We start from the raw sequence: 25,304 nt of genomic DNA, 5'->3' as shown, positions 1-25,304 counted from the left end.
AGGAGACTCCCTCCTCACTTACATTACTCTTCAAATGAAAAACTAGCAAATGCCTGAAATAGTTTTAAGGTGAGACAGCATTTGTGATGACACAGTTTGGAGATAAAATTCTTGAAATGCATTTGTATTATCATTTGAATTAGTGTAAGCGATTCCTTTCTATTTTGATAGGCAGGACCGCCTGGGGAAAGACACTGCCCATCTGAAGAATATTAAGAGTAGTGTGATGGGTAAGAGCAGACTGTCCTTAACATTGTAGACAAACACCACTGTGCACAGACACTTTTGGTCTCTTCTACTATGTGAAGGCATAGCATTAAATACCCTGGGCCATTTCCCTTAATGAGGAAGAATCAATAAGACTATTGGGACTAGGAAAGGAAGAACCAAAATTTCAAGGTAAATAGTTAGGGGGGAATGTTTTCAGACTTACTTTTAATTTATTTTGTTAGATATGATTTCATTTAAAAATTTAGATTATGATTGCGACACTACATTAATTCTTAAAATAAGAATGAACCAGGTGTGATGGCAATGATAACATTTCTGATAAAATATCTTGTGTCTATAGTGAAACATCTTCCATTTTAGGATGGCTTGATTTTGATTTTGGCTGTTCTCCAGTACGAGTTTCATTGACTTTTCAGGAAATTCTGCATCTTTGACCAGCTTCGCATTTTGTCCTGTAATTATTTTACATCATGCGCTTGTGTTATGGTCAAGTGTTCTAGAAGGTTACTGAGACATTGACATCATGGATGTTGTAAATTTCAGTGTTAAAGAATGTGTTTGAGTAGGAAATAATTTTTTTTGTGATGAGTTCATTAGTGAATAATTTTATGTTTTGCTGAATTTTGCTTCTGATTTCAACTGTGTAACAAATCAGAATAACCTCCCTGTGTAGTATGGCAGACTTGTCACCAGAAATGTTGAAAGTATATTCTGAATTAAAATTTTTTCATTATTTTAAGAATCTTCTTGGAGGCATAATCAAGTTCCTAGATCTTCATCAATGGTACTTGGATCATTTGGGACTGACTTAATGAGAGAGAGAAGAGATTTAGAGAGAAGAACAGATTCTTCCCTTAGTAGTCTTATGGATTATAGCCATCGAAGTGGTGATTTTGCAACTTCATCATGTATGTATAAATTGTATTATTATGTATAGCTTATCTAATGTTACATTTTCTTGTGAATGTATTGTTAGAATCACAGTTAAAATGAAGACGTGAAGTGCATTCTTATGGAGATTTCAAAAATAGTATGTTTTTATATTATACTCTAGCTTATTTGTTTTTATATTTAAAAAAATAAAAAGTTTAAAATAGATGTACAGTAGTATCTGGATTCTGTCTGCATATAATTTTCTAAATGTGTGTGTTGGGGCACCTGGGTGGCAGTTGAAAATCTATGTATAACTTTTTCCCCAAAATCTTTACTACTCATACCCTACTGCTGACTGGAAGCCTTCCCAAAAATGTAACCAGTTAATTAACACATACTTGTATGTCATATGTATTAAATAATGAATTCTTATGATAAAGTAAGCTAGAAAAGAAAAGAAAAAAAAGTCATTAAAATCTAAGAGGGATACATATATAATGCCTACTGTGTTTACCAACAAAAATCTGCGGATATGTGGACCTATGTAGATCAAATTCATGTTCAGGGGTTAACTGTATTGTGTAATAACTACTTAATGCTAAAATTCTGACCTAACTAAAGCTCGAAATCAACATTTTAAGGCATAATTTAGAATTACTTGTGTTTAACATGAATGCCTTTATTCATTCAATTGAAATAAAGACCCACACTGTTTCAGTATACATTAAGCTTAAGGTTTTCATAACTAAATACCATAAAATAGTAATACTTAAAAACCAGTTTTTTTTTGTTTTAGGTAATCTCTTCACCCAACATGGGGCTCAAACTCAGAACCCCACGATAAAGAGACAAATGCTCCATCAACTGAGCCAGCCAAGCACGCCCTGTTGAGGTTATTTTAAATAAGCTTATTGGGGCGAGCCTTTGCCTTGACCAATGACCAGTGAAGACTTCTTTCTTTGTTTGGTTTGAAGTGGAAGAGCTCTAGTACACAGTATCAATGGCATCTAGGTTTGAACATCTAAAAGTATAGGGTAGAATAGACTTAGCCACTAACAGTTTATCCTTTCACAAAGGTCCATGTGTTAGCACAGTAGCAATCTTACTCTTAAGCCAAGTGTATGGATGAGAATGCTTTATAAAGGAATGCTGTAGTATTTCTCATCCCATTTCAAGATTAGAACCACCAGTAGTGGGGTCTATTCTGACTCCTAGCTTCCAGCAAGTGTTGAAAAGTAGACTTATGTCTGATAAGTAACCAGAGATAAGAATCACTGCTTTGAACTTGAGAGAAAGAAGATTGGATAAAATTTTAGCTCTTACCACAGTTTGCCATAGAATTTTAAGGATAAGTATTTGTATGAAATAACTTTTATACTTCTTTTTTTTTCCTTACAAATAGTTTATTGTCAAGTTGGTTTCCATAACTTTTATACTTCTTGCAGAGTAGGAAGAATCTCCAAAACACAGTCTTCCTAGGATTATTTTGCCATTATCTTTTGCAAGAGTCTTTTACAGTGAATTACTTGGCCCATTTAAAATTCCTTATCCATTTAGAGGCGCCTGAGTGGCTCAGTTGGTTAAGCATTTAACTTTGGCTCAGATCAAGATCTCGTGGTTTGTGAGTTAAAGCCCTGCATCATTCTCTCTGCTGTCAGTACAGAGCCCACTCTGGACCCTCTGTCTTCCTGTCTCTTCCCCTCCCTACCCCTGCTCCCCTCACACGCATGCTATCAAAAATAAACATTTTAAAATACAAATAAAATTCCTTATCCATTTAGATATTAGATATTTACCATGTTTCTGATTAACAAATTCGGACTTAATACCATCATCAAGTTAGTAGATGTTTGTCTCATTAGGTATGATACATTTCTTTCTTTTCAGTTTGCAGTGTTAACTTAGCAGTATAAAAAGAGAAATACGTTTATGTGTTTTAATAGTTATGCTGTGTATTCATAATATAGCAGTGTCAGTTGGAATCCAGTGTTTCATTTTGCAATGATTAATAAATACAAATTTAATAATACTCATTATTTCATGTAATTGGTTATCTTTCTTTTCTTTAAAAAATAGATGTTCAAGACAGAGTTCCTTCTTCATATTCACAGGGAGCAAGACCAAAAGATAACTCAGTGAGCACTTTACAGTTGAATACATCATCTACAAACCACCAAACGCCTTCTGAACATCAGACTGTACCATGTTCTAGGGACTCTGGTAGAAATTCTCTAAGATCAAATTTTTCTCCAAGAGAATTGGAATCTCCCCAACGCAGTACACAGCCTGGATTTTCTTATATTTCAAATAGAGATGAAACCTCAACCATAAGCAGTTCAGATAGGGTTGGTTCATCTCAAAGATCATTTCAAGAATCTTCTGACAACGAAGGTAGACGTTCAACCAGAAGATTGCTGTCACGTATAGCTTCTAGTATGTCATCTACCTTTTTCCCCCGAAGGTCTAGTCAGGATTCCTTGAATGCAAGATCATTGAGTTCTGAAAATTCTTATGTTTCTCCAAGAATCTTGACAGCTTCACAGTCTCGTAGCAATGCAGTGTCAACTTCTGATGTTCCTGATAATAGGGCATCTGAAGCCTCTCAGGGATTTCGATTTCTTAGGCGAAGATGGGGTTTGTCATCTCTTAACCAAAATCATAGCTCTGAGCCTGATTCAGAAAATTTTAACCAAGAATCCGAAGGTAGAAATACAGGACCGTGGTTATCGTCCTCACTTAGAAATAGATGCACACCTTTGTTCTCTCGAAGGAGACGCGAGGGACGAGATGAATCTTCAAGGATACCTACCTCTGATATACCATCTAGATCTCATCATATTTTTAGAAGAGAATCAAGTGAAGTGGTTCACCTTGAAGCACAAAATGATCCTCTTGGGGCTACTGCCACCAGATCACAAGCATCTGCAGCATCGAGTAGTTCTGCTACAGGAGGCTCCACGTCTGATTCAGCTCACAGTGGAAGAAATACAGGAATAACAGGGATCCTTCCTGGTTCCTTATTTCGATTCGCAGTCCCCCCAGCACTTGGAAATAATTTGACCGACAATGTCATGATCACTGTAGATATTATTCCTTCAGGCTGGAGTTCATCTGATGGGAAAAGTGATAAAACTAAAAGTGCACCTTCAAGAGACCCAGAAAGACTGCAGAAAATAAAAGAGAGGTAAATTTGAATACCTGTCATAAGTCTATAAAGCAAGAGCAGTTTAGAGGAGGAAATCTTTACTTTTTTTTTTTAATGTTTTTTTTATTTATTTCTAGGAGAGAGAGACAGCGTGAGCAGGGGAGGGTCAGAGAGAGAGGGAGTCACAGACTGAAACAGGCTCCAGGCTCTGAGCTGGCAGTCAGCACAGAGCCCGACGCGGGGCTCGAACCCACGAACCGCGAGATCATGACCTAAGCGAAAGTCGGATGCTTAACCGACTAAGCCACCCAGGCGCCCCAGGAAATCTTTATTTTATTTATTTATTTAATGTCTATTTTTGAGAGAGAAAGCACACGAGTGGGGAAGGGGCGGGAGGACAGAATCTGAAGCAGGTTCTGCACTGAGCCTGATGTAGGATTCAGAGTCATGAACTGTGAGATCATGACATGAGCTGAAGTCAGATGCTCAACCAACTGAGCCACCCAGGTGCCCCAGAAATCCTTATTTCTAAAATGGCTTCTCATAACATTGATACCTGAAATGTCTTATGTTAAAATTTATACCCACAAAGATGTTAGAAAATGGATGAGGATTAATAATGAAGGTAGGCACTGAGGGTATAGATTGTATCAAGAAATAGTCTATAAAGATTATTTTTAATCAGTTTTCAATACAGCTTTTTGCATAAAAAGGCAAAAAATCTTAATGTCTTGCCCTTTTCCTTGGTAGACCATTACTAAATGGGATTGGTAAAGGGGCCTCTTGGTTTTATGTATTATCAAAACCATCTGTTTTAGCCTTTAGTAAGATTTATTTACCATTTATTTGTATTTCTCATCTCAGACTCTTTTGGAATGAGGTAAAATCATTTGCACAAATTATTTTCTTTTTGAAGTCCATGTGTACACAGAATATTCTTTATATATTGTGAATATTTGACAGAAATAGTTTAAATTCAGGACTTAGACTCTTTTTTTTGCAGATGTAATCTTTGTACAGTTGAAGATTGTTTAAAATCTCTGGTAAGAATGAAAAGACAAAAGATCAGAGATTTCAGTCTCAACTTGATTATTTGTCATTTTAGTGTACTTAGTTTTTCCATCTGTTAAAATAATTTTTATTATAAAATGGGTTAGAATAGTTCATGTAAAATGTACTTATAAGAAGAAAAGACTTAGGTAAAGCTAAGGCTGTGGGGTGTTTTAGGTTTTTGCTTTTTCTTTTTTATAAAGGCCTAACTTAATGGGATTGTTGGGAAGCATAGTTTACCAATGTTTTAGATTTTTAATTTTTTTTATTTTTAAAAGTTTGTTTCTGAGAGGGAGATAGAGAGCATGAGGAAGGGAGGGTCAGAGAGAGGGAGACACAGAATCCGAAACAGCCTTCAGGCTCTGAGCTAGCCATCAGCACAGAGCCTGATGCGGGGCTCAAACCCACAAACCATGAGATCATGACCTTAGTTGAAGTTGGACACTCAATCAGCTGAGCCATCCAGGCGCCCCTAGATTTTTTTACTTTTTTAAGAAGAAATACATTCAAATCTAACTCTCGAGATCGAGTCTGGGATATTGGACATGAGGCATTCCTTTTTTCCCCTTACGTAGGACAAATTATACCATGGGATTATTCTATTTTCTGCATATGAAGTTTGCTATTTTTCCTTTCTTGGAAAAAGATGCCCTGGTAGTGTTAGGTTTAATGTCATACTAACTCCCTCTGGGTATAGGCTGTCTGCTGATGAATGCAGTACTGTTATATTTCCTGTGTTCAAAGTTAGGTTAATTTGAGGGCAGTGGTTAAACAGAGGGCAAAGCATTAGCTTAGTAATGTCCAGAGAGAAACAAATGAAGCCAGCCAGCACCCTGTCTGGTTAGATTATAAAGCGGTAGTTGTTGGTTATTTTGTCATAGAGATAGTTTGTGGGTGTTCCTTTATTATATATTTTTTGCTAATACATGAAGATTTCAAGAGACTCCACAAGTAAATAAAGAGTCTAAGAAATTGAAACTCTTAGGTAAAAATAATTGTAACTATAAGCTAGAGGAAGTTAAATCTGAAGGTAAAATATAAATATTTATGCTTGAGATTTTTTCTCTGGCTTAAACAGAGCATGATAGTCACCTAACAGTTGTACATCTAATCCTCTTTCCACACATCTTTTTGCTAAGTTCATTAGAAACTTGTATGATCCGGGTTATATTTCAGTAACCGTTGAGCATTCAGTTGTAATTTACTGAGTACCTCTTTTTGCCAGCGATGGACTAAGGCAATAAGGACTTTAACAAATGTGTGTGTGTGTGTGTGTGTGTGTGTGTGTGTGTGTGTGTGTGTGCATAGTCATTAATTATTTGTAAAATATATATATGGCTATCATTCTGGATTTAAATTAAGCAATGCATTTGGCCCTATTAAGTAGAGGATGTAGGTTAATGGAAACTGCTTCACTTTAAATGCATACCCTGTAGAAATGAGGATGATCAAATAACATTGCTAGGGGTGGGGGAAATGAATTTAGCACAAAAAGTTTATCAGTTTAACCCTGTGTGGTCCTGATAGCATGTAAGTGAAAAAACACAAGTCAGTGTTTAATTTATGAAAGTTGTCCTAAAAGTTTTTTGGAGGTAGGGGAGGAAAGTGCTAAGTGTGTAAGTACATTACCTTTATAATGTTGGAACTGAAGTAGTCTGTGATACTGTAGAAATTAAAATTTCTTAGAGATATTTGTAAAGTGATTGTGAAAATAAGGTATGATATGAAATAAGTGTGCTGTCAAAGACAAAGCATTTGAAGGTAAGAGGATATCCTGTTTCATTTACCTTTAAAACGTTTATTGTAATTTTCATTCTCATTGAATTGGTTTTTTATGGTGGTTGCAGTTTTTTATGGCTGTTAACTTATTTCTATTCAGAACATGAATAGAAATAACAAAATATTGTTTGAGATTATGTATGATTGGAAATGACCAACCAGAATAAGTTTTAATAGTGTATTTACAAAATGTCCCTTCTTTCTAGCCTCCTTTTAGAGGATTCTGAAGAAGAAGAAGGTGACTTATGTAGAATTTGTCAGATGGCAGCTGCATCATCATCTAACTTGCTGATAGAGCCATGCAAGTGCACGGGAAGTTTGCAGTATGTTCACCAAGATTGTATGAAAAAGTGGTTACGGGCCAAAATTAACTCTGGTAAGATTTGCCTTTTTGTGTTTTTGTTTTTGCAGTCATTCCAAGAGATCCATGTACATACACATTTTAGTTAACAAATCTGATTATAATTTACTGATTGTCAAATTTATTACTCAAAAGTATAATTATTTTTTGAAGCAAAAGCATTAAAGAACTTCATTAATCTTGCTTCAAAGTTTAACTTGTACTGTTTTTTAAAAAAAAATATTTGTTTTGGGGTGCCTGGGTGGCTCAGTCAGTTAAGCGTCTGACTTTGGCTCATGTCATGATTTCACAGTTGGTGAGTTCAAGCTCTGCGTCAGGTTCAGTGCTGACAACTCAGAGCCTGGAGCCTGCTTCAGATTCCGTGTCTCCCTCTCTCTGCCCCTGCCCTGCTCACACACAGTCTCTCTCTCTCTCTCAAAAGTAAAAATAAACAAATAAATAAACAAAATATTTATTTTTGAGAAAGAGAGAGTGCAAGCTGGAGAGGGGCAGAGGGAGAGGGAAACAGAGAATCAGAAACAGGTTCCAGGCTCTGGGTTGTCAGTGTAGAGCCTGAGGCAGAGCTCAAACTCAAAACTGTGAAATCATGGCCTGAGCCAAAATCAGGAGTCAGATGCCTAACTGACTAAGCCACCTAGGCACCCCACTCTTTTTAAATGTTTGTTTATTTTGAGAGAGCAAAATTTAATTTTAAAGTTGAGAGACATTTAATTGTTAGACCATGAGAGACAGAGGACAAAGTAAAAATGACTCATAAAGTGAGAAGGGTGGGAAATTAGATTAGTAAATGTACAGAATTTTTAAAAATTTATTTAATGTTTATTTATTTGATAGAAAGAGCAAGCAGGAGAAGGGCAGAGAAGGAGGGAGAAAGACGCAGAATCCCAAGCAGGTTCCACCCCATCAGCACAGAGCCCCAACCTAGGGCCCTATCTCGAAGCATGAGATCATGAGCTGATGTGAAGAACCAGATGTTTGACTGACTTAAGTACTCAGGCGCCCCAGTGTATGCTATTGTGTAAGATTGATGGTCTGATAGTAGTTGGGTGACACAGGAAAATAATTTGTGAGGCATAATAGCATCAGTGCTAATTTTAATCATCTTTTGAGGAAGACTTGGGTAACCTATTCAAGCTGATGATTATGAGGTACCTGGGAAAATTTGTGTGTAGCTAGATAGCAAAGGCCTCTTTGGGTTAGGGAGGCAGTGTTTCTTTTAAAGTAGCCTGATCCCAGTGCTGTGGAACAGACCCATCTCACCTGTTGCAGCCTCTTAGCTGTACAGTGTTACGACAGCTTCTTGGCTTTATAATGCCCTGAGGCATTATCAAGATTAAATGAATGTTCAGCTTGGTAGCATTTGTTCTTGACACTTAGTAAGAGCCCAGAAATAACAGCCATTACCAAAATGAAAAACAAGTTGACTCACCCTCTAATACCTTTGCAGTTAGACATTTAGTATTGTGTAGGCAAGAAAACAGTTGATACAATGTGTTAAGAACATTGTTAGGCCTAGATTGGAATAATGGCTATAACACTTAACTGGAGGATCTTGAGTAAGTTTTTTTAACATTGGTTCTCAAGCTTGGCTGCTGATCAAAATTACCCATTAGAGTTTTAGAAAACATTGATGCCTTAGCTCTACTTTTGGACATTCTTAAGTAGGTCTGGGATTGGGCCTCATTTTCATTGTGTAAAACTGAGTAATACATAACCACAAAAGGTTGTGGTAAAGATCAAATGAGATGATGTTTATAATCAGTTTCTGACAGTACTGGGCATGTGGTAAATACTCAGATGGGTTTTATCAAGTTATTAATAAGCTTTCTAAGATATGGTCAGATGAATATAAAGGCCTCAAGAACTGTACCTTTCACAAAGGCTTTCTCATACTTACATAAAGACCCCATCTAGTAGAACATTCATTCTGGAAGAGATTGGTTTAAATATTTATTAAGCAGCTGCCATGTATGGACTGTTAAAACTCTCAGGATGTGCAAAAATGAATAAAGCAAGTCTAGTACAGGTTGAAGCGAATGCAGTCAGGACAGTCGGCCTAGTGAAGAGGTGGGGTCTTAATGGAATGAGCCCTAGATTAAACATGTAGGGGTACATGTACTTTCCTCAGCTGTATATGAACTGTTGAATGTTGTTCTAGAAGCCACTTAGTTCCTAGAAGAGAAACATGAAGCACTAAGATGTTAAAGAAATTGTACTCAGTGATCTCAAAGGTCCACATTATATAATCACACTTTTCCTGCTTCTGAATCAGAGAACAGTTCTAAGAAATGTCTAATAAATGTGCGACACCTGGGTAGCTCAGTTGGTTAAGTGTCCAGCTTCAGCTCAGATCAGGATCTCACCATTCGTTGAGCCTGAGCCCTGCTTTGGGCTCTGTGCTGACAGCTCAGAGCCTCTGGAGCCTGTTTCAGATTCTGTGTCCCTCTTTCTCTGTCCCTCCCCTGCTTGCACTTTCTCTGTCACAAAAATAAACATTAAAAAATTAAAAAGAAATGTCTGATAAATATCTTTCACATTCTTTGTACTCCCATCAGATCATAATATGGACTTATCCTGAATTTAGTTTAATGGTACAATATTAATTGTCTTTAATTAAAATATTCCAGATGCATTTTAATTTCAGTATCTCTTTGTATGTTAGACTCCTAAAACAGCAAGAACAATGACTTGGTTTTATTCATATACTTGAAATAATAGTGACTGTCGTAATGTAATTTGACTATAGGACGTTTCGAGACAACATAGAGAACATAACTATCTCAGAATAGCACTCACTTTCTGTTGAACTATTTTCAAAAGAAAATGTATATAAATTACTGCTGTCTTGGACTTTATGCCAGATTTTACTGTTTAAGGGCTTCAAGAGCTCCTTGAAGACAGAGGTTACTGCTTTTTTCCTTCTAAATCTTGGCACATAACAGTTAACAGGTGTTAACTGAATTGAACCTAAGCCTCTACCCTGTTAACCACATGACTTCTCTAACTTTTAGGATATATACATACACATATATATATATATATATATATATATATGTATTTAGTTTAAGGCTCTAAAAATAAGTGTGGGGGAAATTGGCTATATGTTTAATTGGAATACTACCACCTATTTAATTAGAGCCAGAAGCTTAGGAGTAACTAGTAACTGCATATTGGACAGAAAGAACTTTTTTCCTTTTAATTGTGATAAAATATATATCAAGTAAAAATTTCCCTTTTGACCATCATTTTGTGTACAATTCAGTGGCATTGAGTACATTCAGAATGTTGAGTGACCATCACCACTATCTACTTCCAAAATTTTATCAGCAGCCCAAAACAAAAACTTTTTTTTAATGTTTTTTATTTATTTCCGAGGGAACACAGCGTGAGCAGGGGAGGGTCAGAGAGAGAGGGAGATACAGAATCTGAAGCAGACTCCAGGCTCTGAGCTAGCTGTCAGCACAGAGCCCAATGTGGGGCTCAAACTCACGAACCGTGTGACCATGACCTGAGCTGAAGTCGGACGCTTAACCAACTGAGCCACCCAGGCGCCCCCAAAAACTCTTTATCCATTAAGCAGCAGTTCCCACCTCCCTCTCTCGCTAATCCTTGATAATTTATTTACTTTCATCCATGTTATAGCATGTATTAAGACTTCATTCCTTTTATGGCTGAAAGGAGCTGGGTTTGTTTTGTTTTGTTTTGTTTAATTTTTTATTTATTTCTGAGAGAGAGAGACAGAGTGAGCAGGGGAAGGTCAGAGAGAAGGGGAGATACAGAATCTGAAACAGGCTCCAGACTCTGAGCTAGCCATCAGCACAGAGCCCAATGCGGGGCTCGAACCCACGAACCGTGAGATCATGACCTGAGTGGAAGTCGGACACTTAACCGACCGAGCCACCCAGGCATCCCATGAAAGGAGCTGTTTTTATCTAGACAAAGGTGGATTCCTTTTGTTCCCTCCTAGCTTATAAGGAATGCCCATTTCTTAGAGGACAAAAGGTCTTAGGTATATATTTTCGTATCAGAGATATTGGCCTGGATATAGGTAACTAGTTGAGATACTACATTATTTAACGTTGTTTTCATGACATCTTGCCAAGGTACCTAGGGCAGAAGTAGGAAGTACAGATGACGTTCCATTGTCAGCTTCCCCCCATCAAGGATGGGGTTGTATGGAAAAAAACAGACACCTAAATAATGGACATAAGCCTAAAAACCATAGATTAGGAACTAACACGCACATCAGGTTGTTAACCAGTTGTTATTTTAAGAGATCTTACTGGTTTGTAGCAATAATGCAGTCTTCCTTCCTTTCTCCCTTTGATTCTCTATATTCTAAGCTTAAAACTTTACAAGGAATAATTATTTTGTGGAGACATAGCAAACTAAGTTTTCCTTTAATTTTACCAGGTTCTTCATTAGAGGCTGTAACCACCTGTGAACTCTGTAAAGAGAAGTTGCAGCTTAACCTGGAGGATTTTGATATTCATGAACTACATAGAGCTCATGCAAATGAACAAGTTAGTATATTTTGCCTAATTTGGTAAGTGTCTGTTCTATGCTTAAAGGACAACTCTTGAAGAAAAGATTAAATCATGGTCAGAAAACCTGCATTAAAATAATAATAGTAATGTTTTTTAATATAATTTTATTACCATGTTAGGTATTATATGATTTTGTCATTTTTCATGATTTTCCCCCTAACTTTTTAAAGCATAAGGCATATAACCACATTGCAGATTTTAAGTGTAATTGGTAAAATTCATCATATGCTTCCTAAATAAACCTGAAAATAATAAAAGCATAGGAAATGGGTCCCAAAGTAGGCATGCCAACCTTCTCTCCCCAGAACTAAGTTGTGAATGTCTCAGAGTACTGGAAAATAATCCAAACACCAAGCCCCAGATCTGCATCCCAGTTCTGTATTTTTATGTGCCTGTATGATCCCCTGTTCTTCCTCATGTCTGTATCCCTCTACGTCCTCATTCCCTCTTCATCTTTATGGTAAACAAGTTATCTTACATGAAATCATTTATTCCAAGTTCACATTGTTTCTCTTTCCTTTAGTATTTGTATCACTACAAATAAAAAATAATGTCAGGATTTCTCTGATCATATTAAAATTTTATTTCAAATATTATCCTTTCACTTCTCAGATTTTTTGGTATGTATTGATCACTCCTTCCCCCTTTCCTCCATTGATTGGATCACTAATTTTTCTTAAAGCTTAGAGCCCAGTATTTTATTTCCTTTTTAAAAGAAAATTCAGGTGGGGGGCTAGATGCTGAAAAAGATTACTAGGATAACTCTAGGGCCATACTATTCAAGTGTGCTTATTAGCATTTTTGTGATAAAAAGAGAGATGATGGTGACAGGATGTATGAGTGCTTGAAAACTGCTTTTTAAATGAAGGGGCAATGGACACTTTTCTCCCCTTCTTTTTTATTAGAAGTGAAGTTTATGTAACATAACCATTTTAAGGTAAACAGTTTATTGGTACTAGTATACTTGAGTGCTGTACAACCATCACCTTCTCTAGTTCCAGGACATTTTCATCTCTTCAAAAGAAAATCCTATACCCATTAGGTAGTTGATCCCTATTGCCCCCTTTTCCCATCCCCTGGCAGCCACCAATCTGTGTTCTGTCTCTTTGGATATTTCATATATATGGATGTTTCATATAAATGGAACCATCAATATATGATCTTTTGTGGACACCCTTCATTTTTTAAATGTGGGAGTATAGATACCCTTTGAAAATCTGATTAAAACCAAGGAACACTCCTTATAAAATATACATAGACACAAAATCTGTATATAATGTAAAGGACTCTCAGATCTCTTGAAGCTAATCCTTAGATCCAGGTTAAGAGTCACTGATGTAATGAATGAAAAAAAAATAGGCTATTGATACAGTACAAATGCTGCTCTAATACTAATTATTATTTTTATTCTTTAATGAAGCCAATTATCCAAAAGGAGTACCACTTTCAATACGGAATTATCTTAAATTTTTAAGGAGCCTCTCTCTAGATAGGTAGACATTGGTGATTTAAAGAACAGGGGGAAAGACTATGGAAAGGTGCAAAGAATTCCCCCCCCGCCCCCTCAAAATCAGAGTAGGTTTCAAAGAATGGTTCCCCCCCTTTCTTTCTTTAGGTGCTCCATTAAGTCTCTTGAAGGTGGTCCTTTGGCTTTACCCTACAGCTAAGAATATTTTTATTGTTCTTCAAGGATTTTAATGACCCACTTCTTAAATAATTTAAGCCGTTGGGAAATATTATTAGGTGGAGTCACTATAAAAATGACAGTCTTGATTAAGCTTTCTGGCTTTAACATCTTTATTCTTTGTGAATCATGGATTCATGGCCTGACAAATACCCTCATTTTAAATGATTAATTTAATACATTTTAATCTTCTGGATACATGATTTTTTTTTTAAGTTAAAAATAAGCAAAGTTAATGAAGTGAAGCATTTAGAGAAACTTTAAAATTTTTTTTAGTGTTTTCTTGTTTTGTTTTTGTTTATCTTTTAATTTCTGAAAGAGAGAGAGAGAGAGAGAGATAGCGTGAGCAGGGGAGGGTCAGAGAGAGGGGGAGACACAGAATCTGAATGAGGCTCCAGGCTCTGAGTTAGCTGTCAACACAGAGCTCGCACCCACAAACGATGAGATCATGACCTGAGCCGAAGTCGGACGCTTAACCTACTGAGCCATCCAGGTGCCCCAGAGAAACTTCTAATCAATTTCAAATTTGTTGAGTATTCTGAAGAAGCTATAACCAGTTACTTGCTGAAGTTGGTACTAAGATCATAGCTTTCTTAACTTCAGATCAGTTATCAAAATATACAATTTATCATAGTTCACTGTGTAACAATTACAGAACAGATTGTTTTTAATAACTGTATTCATGATTTGTTTTCTTAGCTTCAAAACCAACAGAACAGTATTGAACCAAAGAACTAGTTTTACCCACTGCAAATTTCTATGTGAATGATACGAAGTTACTACCTTTTTTTAGTTCATTTTTATATTTACTGTTGTTACTTTACGTTAATTAAATTACCCAAACACTTAAACTGTCAGAACAGGATTTTAGTTACATTATATATTGATTTTGCTATAGATGAAATGGCAATGTTTAAGCAAATAGTTACAGCCAGCTGTGTAATGAAGTCAGTATTGAGCTTTATGTAGAACCAGAGCATTCATTCCATCATCAAATGCTTTTTCCCACTTTTATATAAATCATTACATAAAGGAAGACTATATGAGAATAAAAAGGTTATTCACACACCTATTTGAGTACATTATATGGCAATTAGTAAACTTTTATGAAGCTGAAGGACAGCTTTTTTTTTTTTTTTTTAATAATTGGCATTATATCTCTTTCTAGGAACTGGATATAAATACATTTCCTCTAGTTTATCAGTATGCTATAACTATCAATCTCAATTCTACTAATTTTTCCATTCTTCATATTTTTTTTTTTTTCTCTCGTTTGCTTCCCTGTTGAAGGCTGAGTATGAGTTTATCAGCTCTGGTCTCTACCTAGTTGTATTATTGCACTTGTGCGAACAAAGCTTTTCTGATATGATGGGAAATACAAATGAACCAAGCACACGTGTCCGAGTAAGTAATACTGGAGTGGGGGAGAAGGGAGGGTGTGATACAGCAAGTGTTTGCTTTGGAAAGCAGATTGTTTTTATACATTCACATTTTGTTTTGTTTGGGGAGCTCTTATATTAAAATGTGTCTTAAAATATTAAGTAAAGATACTGTAGATTTAATAGAAATTGCAGTCTTCCTTCTATATCAAGCAGGCTAATTTTTTCAAAAAGCTGTTTTTAGAGAAGTAATTTTCTAGCTATTGAAGGTATCAATTGGAATATTGTCCGTGAAAAACAGGGATGGAATTGAAAATATCTAGGGAAAATGCTCCTTTTCATTTTGAAGGGAAAAAAACAAGTCATTATTACAACTTAGAAACCTGATATTGAAACTAAACTCCAAAAACCAAAAGAGTATGGGAAAGTAACTTCCAATTTCATCTGTTATTATCCTATGAAAGATTACGAGTGTACTAATTTTTAAGCATTCATAGTACTAGAAACTACTTGTGATATGGACTATTGTGTGTTTACTCTGTACACTTCTACTTTAATGTTACTTGAGCTAGCTATCTCTTAGGTGCTTACAAGTATACTATACTACTTACATCAGTTTACCATAGGAAATTTATACTCTTCTGCCTTACCCAATTTGTGTGGCAGAGGCTAGGGCCTGCATCTCATAACTCTAGCATTGTGAACACTTGATATCTTGAAATGTGTTCATAAACATATACTTCAGAGTATTTTTAAATATTCACTTTGATGATAAAAACAGAGCCAAGTTTGTTGTGAGGTGTATTGTTTTTTTATTTTGAAAATTACCAAATAACCAATATACATACATGGTTTCTAAATTGGAAATACATTTTTCTGTAATCCTCATGTGAGTATTCCCATGAGCCTTTCGACAGATTATTATCCTTGAGAGAAAAGAGAATGAACTATCAAGAGCATTCAGAATTTGAGCAAAGATCTTTTGACTTTTAAGTTATTTAGAAATCTTATAGTAGATGCCATGAGATGATTCCCTAAAAGGTAACTTATCTTTTCAAAATGAATAAATTTTATATAAAGCATATAATAAGATCTATTGAATTCAAGCCTTTGTAAAAGGTACAAATTATTAAAGTGGAAGTCATTTTCATGAATTTTTTAAAGTATTAAATGTAATACATCTGGAGCTATCAAATTTTGACAGGAAAAAAATATTATTCCTGGGTTTGTTTTTACCACAAACAGCGAATTTATTTGTGTCCACATTGTAATGGTTTTAATTTTTTTCTCCATAATTTTTTGAAGTGTTGTATTTATGCAAGAAGACAGAAATGCCATTGGATAAAGCTATTTTATTGTATCAGCTTTCAGTTTCTACCTGATTCATGATTTCTCCATGACCATTTATATAATGGTGATTATATACAACAGTAAAAAAAATATTATAAGCTTGTAATTTTTGATGGGGTAAAAAGACCCCTATTTAAAGGCTTAAAATGGTGTTTGACTTTTTAAAGTAGAAATGAATCTCCTATACTGATTCTCTTTTTAGATCCATTTGCAACATTTAAACTACTATATTTCTTTCTGCATTGTTTCTAGTTTATTAACCTTGCAAGAACTCTTCAGGCACATATGGAAGATCTCGAAAGTAGGTGGAATTTCCCCTTCCCAGACTTGTTGAATTTACTTTTGTAAATTAAATCCACAGACCAAAACCTTACTGTATACTCTTTCTACAAATTAGATCTTTATTTATAGGATTAATAATACCATAATTGATTTGGGAAAGATGGGTTGGGCAACTGAGTTTTTTTAAAGCATATTTTTTTAAAAAATACTGATTTCAAGGTACAGAAGGATGTATTATAACTAGTGTTTAAAGTTTTTATTTTTGATCACCTTAATTTTAATAATTTTAATCGAAAAGACTATACCTAACTACTGGTCAAACCACACTTCTAAATCTGTTAGATGTGTGTGTGAGTGAAATTCTACTTACTCAGTTTTGTTATATCATTAAAAGTTTTCCCTGGGTTTGTGTATAGTTCTAGGAAAATAGGGTTGAAAGATTCCTAGTTCTGAGTCCGTAACAGAAGCCATAGTTTTTTTTCTGCTCCTTGTTCAGGTCCTCATGGACCTTTAATAGGCAGCCAGCTCCGCCAGCAGCTTCAATCTCTTAAGATCACGTTCCAGCATTAGGACTTCTGCCTGGGCTCCTATGTGAAGGCACTTAATGCCCAAATCTTTACAGGCATCTGCACAGCTTAACCTCAAAGTCCTACAACCTCCAGGGTGCTTCATACCAGGTGGGCACAGATATTGGTGGCTCTGAAACAGTTAGTTCCTGGGAATTCAAGATTTCCCTACCTGTTAATACTTTTTCACCCAAAGCAACTGGCTCTCCATGATCAGATTCCATTACACTCTTTGAAGTGTTTTAAAATATATATTCTCTACTACTTGGTTATCTTCTGTACTCATTTTCAAAACACTTGGAGTGTTACCTGTAGTGTGCATGTTTTGTTTTTTGTTTTTTTTGTTTTCTGTTTTGTGTTTTTTACCTTTAGGGAAACCTCAGCATCCTTTGAGGTAACGTTTGAGAAGGACTTGAATATTTTAAGACGTGGAGTTTTAATTCCTTGAATATTCTAAGACATGGGTTTTTGTCATTAAATCTGTACTATAGAGGTATAACCAGATGCCTTTTCACAGTTTAGTGTATGTGAACATGGTATATAAAGGAGTCTGGTATATAAAGTGGGAATTCATTTGGTGTACATCTTTATTTTCTTTTATACACACTTCTTTACATCCCTTATGTTATCTAACACAAAGATCTCTCTTAGCAAATTATAATTTATACTTTGCCAGATGTGATGGTCGTAATTTGTTTCAGATGGTAGTAATATTTTCCCCAGATTGCTTTTTTGGTAACATTCTCATTTTGTAGTTTCCTAAACGTAGCAGTGTTTACTCCCAACATGTGAGAAAGATGGAGGTGAAATATACCTAGATTCAGCTGAGAATGAAAGCTGTCGTGGTGCTACAAGTTCACTAAGTACCAGAATATTAATGTATTCTAAAAGTTGGCTCTCACTGAATTTTCTTCTCCTGTGGAGTTAATTGAATAGAAAACATGAGAAGTTTCCTGAAAAACTTTTATTTCTTAGTTTTTCTCCATGATATAGCATAAAATTTAACCATAGGATTTAATCATCTGTGAACCAAGTATATGCTTGCTATCATTTACTAAAAATGGATTTAAGATTTCTGTAAGAGAAATTGAAACATGAAAACTTAAGTTTCATCCATACATATAGTATGTTTTTATTGATTCTGTTTGTTGAGTGCTCTTAAATATTGGGTCTAATATTAATAAAAGAAGAGTATACATTTAGCCTTTCTGCCCTTGGTAATAGGGGAAATGCTGGTTGTGTATTTTTTTAGTGAATTCCATTTTCCTCAACACATAGAACAGTTTATAGAATCCATAGTTTTATACTTATGTCCTTCCTATAGGCAGTCTAGGGTGTTTATTTTAAACTTCTGAGCTAATACACTGACTCTTCAATAAATTGCAACTCAGAAATGTTGCAAACATGTTTCTGACAATGTAGAGGCATAGGAATAATCTCAACAAAAGTTTTTTCTAAATCCAGTTGTTTTAACTTAGGCTGTGTCTATATAAAGCTTTTTGGACTTAATAGAGCTTTTTCTTGGCATTGTATAGACATAGCTTTGATGAAAATTGCAAGAATACCCATAACCTATTCTGTGTACATTTTTTTTCATTCTCATCGGATGCATCAAACATGCAGCGGTAATAAACCAGATTCTACTCAGGTGTGTGAGAGCACTTGCCTTAAGTTCATTTTTTCTCTAGTGTCTATATCATTAGCTACTATGAACCACAGGCTGATCTCAGAAGCTTTTTAGAAGAGATGTTCTTGAAGCACATTTTTAAACATCCTCATTTTGATAAAAACTAACATAAAAAGATGTGGGGGGTGGGAGCATTATGGATGGGCATCACCCACAGTCAAACCACCCCTAACCCTGTCATAACTTATCATTTTGACCAAACAGTATACTAAATTGGGGTTTTTATTTTACAAGTCATTGCTGTTCTGGCTTCATATTTACACATCCATTCTCATCCCCCTTAAAATCATTCTTGATCATCCTGTTTTCTTTCAACAGCTTCAGAGGATGATTCCGAAGAAGATGGAGAGCCTAACAGAACATTTGATATTGCCTAACTTCATATAAGACAAATGGATGATCTGTGAACAAGTGTTTATTAAAACTGGCAATTACGTATAAATTAATTTTGTGGGGAATGCCTGTTGAATACATTGACTATATAGATATAGATATCTATGTTGATATCTATATCTATAATTCTCCAGTATTGCTGAATTAAAATTCTCCTGGACCTTTTAACATGGCCAGTGAATCTGATGTTTATAAACTGGTCATCAAAAGTATTTTTCTTTTAGGTGAGTGGGAAATGTTATCCTTGTTTTAAATATCTAAGTAATGCTGATGACCCTTTTTTGTGTTCTGATTACTGTAGTCATATTTATGAAAAAAAAAAGTTCATGTTTTTAGTTTCTTGCTAGTGAAAAAAGTGGGATAAAATATGCTTTTGAAATAAAATGGCACCTAATTATTTTTCCTTTCAAAATGCCTTAAGTTGCAGTCTTATTTTCATCATTTGCTTCCAGTGTTTATAAAAAAATAATTGGGAAGTTATGAAAGCATTATATATTAGGTTCCCAAATTTAATATGAATCCTAAATTCACTTAGCAATAAAATCTTATTTTTAAGAAGTATATAAATATAAAATGTATAAATGATGGATAAATTTTTGTATCGATTTGCAAAGTGCAGATTATATTTGATAGGCCATAGTATGTGATAGTCCTTTAGGAGTATTACAGCTGTAAATTATATCAGAATTGCCCATCAAATGCTATTTGGAAAAAAAAATTATTGCAATCTCAAGTTAAAATATTTTTAAATCCCACATTTAAAGTTTAAAACACTGGTTTTCAATGTGTTTTTTTTAGTGTTGTCACTTCTTTATAGATAAATATTATATAAATAACCTGTTTGGATCCTGGTCGTTTTTAACTGTTCCTTGGTAATTCTGAGCATTTATTTAATGACTTAATATTTTTCACTACTTTTGGAGAACAGATGAACATCACCTATTCACCATGAATAGATCTACACCACGGTCAGGAGTTGTGTATACTTTCGTAACACTGTATATTTCCTCTGTCAATACCCTTAGGATATACTTTTAAACACCTTCAGGTCGTTTCAGATTATAAATAAAGTCTTGTGTTATGATAACTAACTACATTTTCAGAACCTAAATAGAAACCATGTAATTTTTCAAATGTGAATCAACAGTTTGCCTACACTTAGTTTGTTGGTCTTAATGTAAAACCTTGGCTGGAAATAAAATGCATACTGATTGATTTACTTTATAGTTTGAAATGTTTCCTTTTGAACTGGTGGTGCTCAAAGTAGACTTTAGACCTTAAAGCTTTTTTAAGAAATCCCAATTCATACAAAAATATGTTTCTAAAACATTTGCTCATCGTTTTCCTATTATCTCTGCATTGCTTTATTTAAAGAAAAATACAAAATTTAAGGATGCCACTTTCACTATTCTAATAGGTCCTTCTAGGTGCTTTGAGTTTGAAACATTTACACTTTTATTAGAACTCAGCATAAAAGTTAAGTATCTTCTACTTAACCCACAAAACTTTTTATTTAAAAATTTAAATAGTAGAAAACACTCCATTGGTATGCAGTTTATTGTCATATTAAATGCTTAATGACAAAGATACACAGTGGTGTGAGCTTTATAGTATTCTTTCAGTTCCGTAGTACCACTTACTATTTTATATTTCAGCATTGTATAAGTTTCTGATATCCTGTGTGACTTAGAGGGACTAAGTAAAGTCTTTTCATTGGCTGTTACTTTTAAAACTGTATAAACAGAAATCGAGAGACCATATAGTACTCACTACAGAGAATGCAAATTCCTAGGAAAATGCAATTTAATGTTATTCTCTCTCCGTGCCTGCCAAACAGTAAGAATTTATATTGTCCTTATTAACTGAAACCAAGATTCTGAAGAAAGCAACTTACACATTTTGAATATAAACAAACATGCTTATGTTACTGATAATATTAAAAATATAAATACAGACTTGAATGATCCAATTAGCTGTTGACCACTGAATAGATGCAAAGGCCCAGTTACAGATGTCCTGATGTATGAAGAAAATTAAAATGTAATACTTCACTAACCAGGGACCTCTAAGGACTTACTTGAAAAATGAAATCAAATATGGAAAGTTAAATCAGTTTAAAGTAGCCATTTTAGAAGAGCTGGCATTGGGTAGAAGTTATCAAAATGAACAGAAGAAAATTAGTTGTATGGGAGTTATGTGTAAGGGGAGATTCTAGAGCAGCACTGTTCAGTAAAACTTTGTAATAATGGAAATGCAAATGTTCTATAATTTGTATTGCCTGTTATGGTAGTTACTAACTACATATGTTTTGAGCATTTGAAGTGTGGCTAGTGGAATTGAGGACCTGAACTTTAAGTTATATTTAATTCTAACTTAAATAGCCATGTGTAGTTTGTGGCTACCATATTAGACATTGTAGAAATCTGTGACTATTAGAGAAAGTTTTAAGGAAGAGTTAAGATCTTAGTTCTTAAAGGACTGATAGACTTTGAATAGAAGAAGTAGTAAGGAATTCCAATCTGTTATTCACTATTAGTACCACTCTTAATAATTTATCAGGAATAAAATAGTATCCAAAATCTTAGAAATGTAAAGCTCTTGTAGAGCATAGTTGTTTTGTGTAATACAGCTCGTGTAACATCTGCTCTCTCAGTACCACACAGCCACACTGTGTAGCCCTGGCAGCACTTTGTAGTTTTTCCTAGGTCATTAAACAATAGTGCTATTAATTGCGATGAAGGATGTTATTCATAGTGCCAGTGGAGATAGGTCATGTAATGTAAGCTGGGACTTTGTTGCTATTGGTCAAGCTTGGAGAGTGTATCTCCCCATAAGAAAAGTATTTCCTATAAGATGATTGGTGCGACATGGATTAGGAGGAGAGACCACTTTTGAGCTCTCAGGTTTCTAAATACAGCAAATATAATTTTATGTGAACTCTGTATTTTTAGCTTTTCTAATATCTTTTAAGCTGTAAAGGATACTAAGGAAAATCACTCCATTCAGCTCATTTTCATTTTTTACCCCCAGAAAGATTCTTCTCACCTGTGTATTAAAATGTACAGAACACATACTGAAAACTTCGAGTATCTCCACTACAGTAGTATGTAGTGTTTTTCTGCAGTTTTTGCTATCATAATATTTAAAATTATGTAGAATATGGGGTGGTAAAAATCTAAAAACCTATCCACATCTAACTCAAAAAGGAAGTTAAAAATATTAGGGGAATTGTCTGCCATAGTAGATAGCATGTGCCATATTGTAATGTATAGGATCTTTTTAAAAGTATGTTTAATTTCTCATATTTTACTTATTAGAAAAAGAGCAAGACCTAGAAATTGGTTAAGACCTGGTGATTGCTAAAACTACAGTGGTAGGTGGAATTTTTTTTTCCCCAATTATAACCTAAGGTGGTTCAACCAGATGGGAAGGAAGATAGAGCAGTAGACTAGGTATTTATTTTTATCTGCTTTACTACTTGGGGATTTAAACTTTTTTAAGTGAAAGATACATTTAGGGTGGTTTGTATCTATGATCATTCCTTTTTAAAAACTTTGTTCTTATAATGAACCTAAAGATCAGTTTTGTCACAATTACATGAGAATAATGAATGTTACTGGAATGAGGAAATATACCACAAAAACTGTAATTTTCACTGTTAAGTTTTACATTAAAATCCTGCACAGGAATCCCTGTTAAGGTATTTGATGTCTTACTCCAAAATTTCCAAAATCTTAGTCAATTTGAACATCATATTCATTTTCTTCTGCAACTACCAAAACACAGTCGTCGTTATAAGGTGATTGGGGTGCAGTTGAAAAAACTGTGGTGAAACCAGAATCCAAATTTCTTTTGTACAGGAACCAAACGATTGCTCCCAAAACTGTCAAAATTACTGTGCTAGCAATCACCAAAGCTGATATTAAAATGTGGTTATCTGAAAAGACAAAAAAAAAAATATATATATATATATATATATGGAAATCAGGACACATAGTTGCTAGAACTGTAGGGGGGGTCACAAATAGTTTCATCATGTAAATGTTTGCCTATTAGAATTTCCCACACTGATGAGAAAAGTAAAAAATTTACACTTATTCAGATTTATATTTTTTAGCTTGAATGACTGCCATTCTCTTCAAGATTTTGAGTTTTACAATTCTCCACTCTTAAATCTTAAAATGGATCTTAAAATGGAAATTACCCACACTCAGGGTATACCACGGTTCTGTTTGCCTTCTTGGATTTTACTTCCTGATCTAACACTTCATATTTACAGCTCTTTTCAAGACTAGTTGTCTTTAGATACTTGTTTGCATTAATGAAGCTTATTGGTTTATGTGGCTTTTGGCATTTAAAATTTGTTTCACTGAGAAAAAAGAATGGCAGTAAATTATCTCCCTTTTTCTGTTTATTCAGGTACCTGTGTATGTGTGTATTCCTAAAATAATTATGTACAACCTTGTAGTCTTTGGCTATTGAAAACCCTCATAATCTTTCTGTAAGTTAGTCCAGGGAAATTAACTCGTTTAGGAGATAAGAGTAGGATGGGGTGACTGGGTGGCTCAGTCGGTTGGGCAGCCGACTTCGGCTCAAGTCATGATTTCATGGTTTGTGGGTTCGAGCCCCACATCTGGCTTTGTGCTGACAGCCAGCTCAGAACCTGGAGCCTGTTTCAGATTCTGTGACTCCCTCTTTCTCTGACCCTCCCCTGCTCAAGCTGTGTGTCTCTCTCTCAGAGATAAAACATTAAAAATTATTTTTTAAAAAAGAGGAAAATGGCCACAAAAAGGAAAATTCTGTTTTCTGATCCTAAAAGTTTGTAGCAGTCACAGTTTGTTAAGGTGTGGGTTGTATTGTTTGTATTGGACCTTTAGATGAAAATGCATCAAGAAAGCCAGGCACATAGTAGTTCCACATTCTTATGAAATATAACAATATATTTTTAATGAATTCAAAGACCACTTTGTTGCCAGTTCTTTCAGCAATTCCTGATGGGATTTTGAGAACCATCATAAACCTATCTACTCTTTTGTCCTTAAATCTCTATGTATCCTTTTATATCCTATTTAGTCTGTGTATATCCTTCCCCACCACACCCCAACCCAAATATACATGGTGCAAAGATATATGTCAGAAAATACTTTGCTCCTTCTGTTCCACTGCCACCTTGAATTTCCCATTCCTCAAAGTTCCTGGTTCCTGTTAACCTCTGTTTTTTACCTCCATACTTATTATAAATAACATACTTAACACAGATTTTCTTGATTTAATTTTTTAATGTTAAATACACATAACAATACCATCTTAACCATTTTTTTTTTTTTTTTTTTTTTTACACACCGCAGACATGGGGGCAAGCGCTCACGCACGACCCCACCCAGCTTAACCATTTTTAAGTATACAGTTCTGTAGCGTTAAGTACATTCACACGGATGTGCTGGGTGTCACCACTATTTCTCCTCCACAGAATTCTTCATCTTCAAACCCGAGACACTATATATTAAACAAAAATGCCCCAATTTCCCTCCTTTTATTCCCTGTCAACCAACATTCTACCTTGTGTAGGTTCACTACTCCAGGTACCTCGATCACTGGAATCGTGTAGTATTTGTACTTCTGTGACCAGCTTGTATCACTTAGTCTAATAATAACTTCAAGTTTGTGCATGTTGTAGAATGTTCCAGAATTGCCTTTTTAAGGCTAAATAATGTCCCATAGTGTATGTATATCATGTTCTACTTACCCACTGATCTGTTGATGGACACTTGGGTTGGCACCTTCCACTTTTTGGCTATTTTGAATAATGCTATGAACATGAGTGTACAAGTCTGTTTAATACCTTTTTTCATTTCTTTTGGGTGTATACCCAAAAGTGGGATTGCTGCATTGTAGGTATTTGTAGTTTTTTGAGAAGTTAGCATTACTGTTTCTGTAACATTTTAAAATTTGAAATTCCCACCTCGAGTGCACAACT

At 34.8% G+C, this 25,304-nt stretch overlaps 2 protein-coding genes across 7 annotated transcripts in view; one reads left to right on the top strand and one right to left on the bottom strand.

Annotated features, from left to right (window-relative positions):
• Positions 1-20,546, top strand: part of MARCHF7 (membrane associated ring-CH-type finger 7) — a 54,490-nt gene extending 33,944 nt beyond the window's left edge. The window contains exons 4-11 of one of the 6 annotated variants that reach the window (XR_005529373.1): positions 972-1,139; positions 3,181-4,288; positions 7,285-7,454; positions 11,853-11,962; positions 14,961-15,074; positions 16,652-16,700; positions 17,178-17,358; positions 19,253-20,546. Coding sequence is in view for 4 of the 6 variants with exons in the window: in XM_039237535.1 (XP_039093466.1) it covers positions 972-1,139; positions 3,181-4,288; positions 7,285-7,454; positions 11,853-11,962; positions 14,961-15,074; positions 16,652-16,700; positions 17,178-17,251 (1,793 nt within the window). In the remaining 2 variants the exon portion in view is untranslated. Of the gene's footprint in view, positions 1-971; positions 1,140-3,180; positions 4,289-7,284; positions 7,455-11,852; positions 11,986-14,960; positions 15,075-16,651; positions 16,701-17,177 lie in introns of those variants that run through there. The other 5 variants (XR_005529374.1, XM_039237535.1, XM_039237536.1 and 2 more) reach the window with 5 other exon arrangements.
• Positions 20,547-20,861: 315 nt separating this feature from the next.
• The window catches only part of LOC120235303 (lymphocyte antigen 75), a 144,975-nt gene continuing 140,532 nt past the window's right edge, over positions 20,862-25,304 (bottom strand). The window contains exon 39 of the mRNA XM_039237534.1: positions 20,862-23,264. Within this exon, the coding sequence (XP_039093465.1) occupies positions 23,062-23,264 (203 nt within the window). The 3' untranslated portion in view covers positions 20,862-23,061. The remainder of the gene's footprint in view (positions 23,265-25,304) is intronic.

This window comes from Hyaena hyaena, unplaced genomic scaffold (genome assembly GCF_003009895.1).
Source record: "Hyaena hyaena isolate Hyena2069 unplaced genomic scaffold, ASM300989v1 scaffold_126, whole genome shotgun sequence".
Classification (NCBI taxonomy): domain Eukaryota; kingdom Metazoa; phylum Chordata; class Mammalia; order Carnivora; family Hyaenidae; genus Hyaena; species Hyaena hyaena.
The sequence above is the reverse complement of the archived record's forward strand: the minus strand, read 5'-3'. Positions and strand labels throughout refer to the sequence as shown.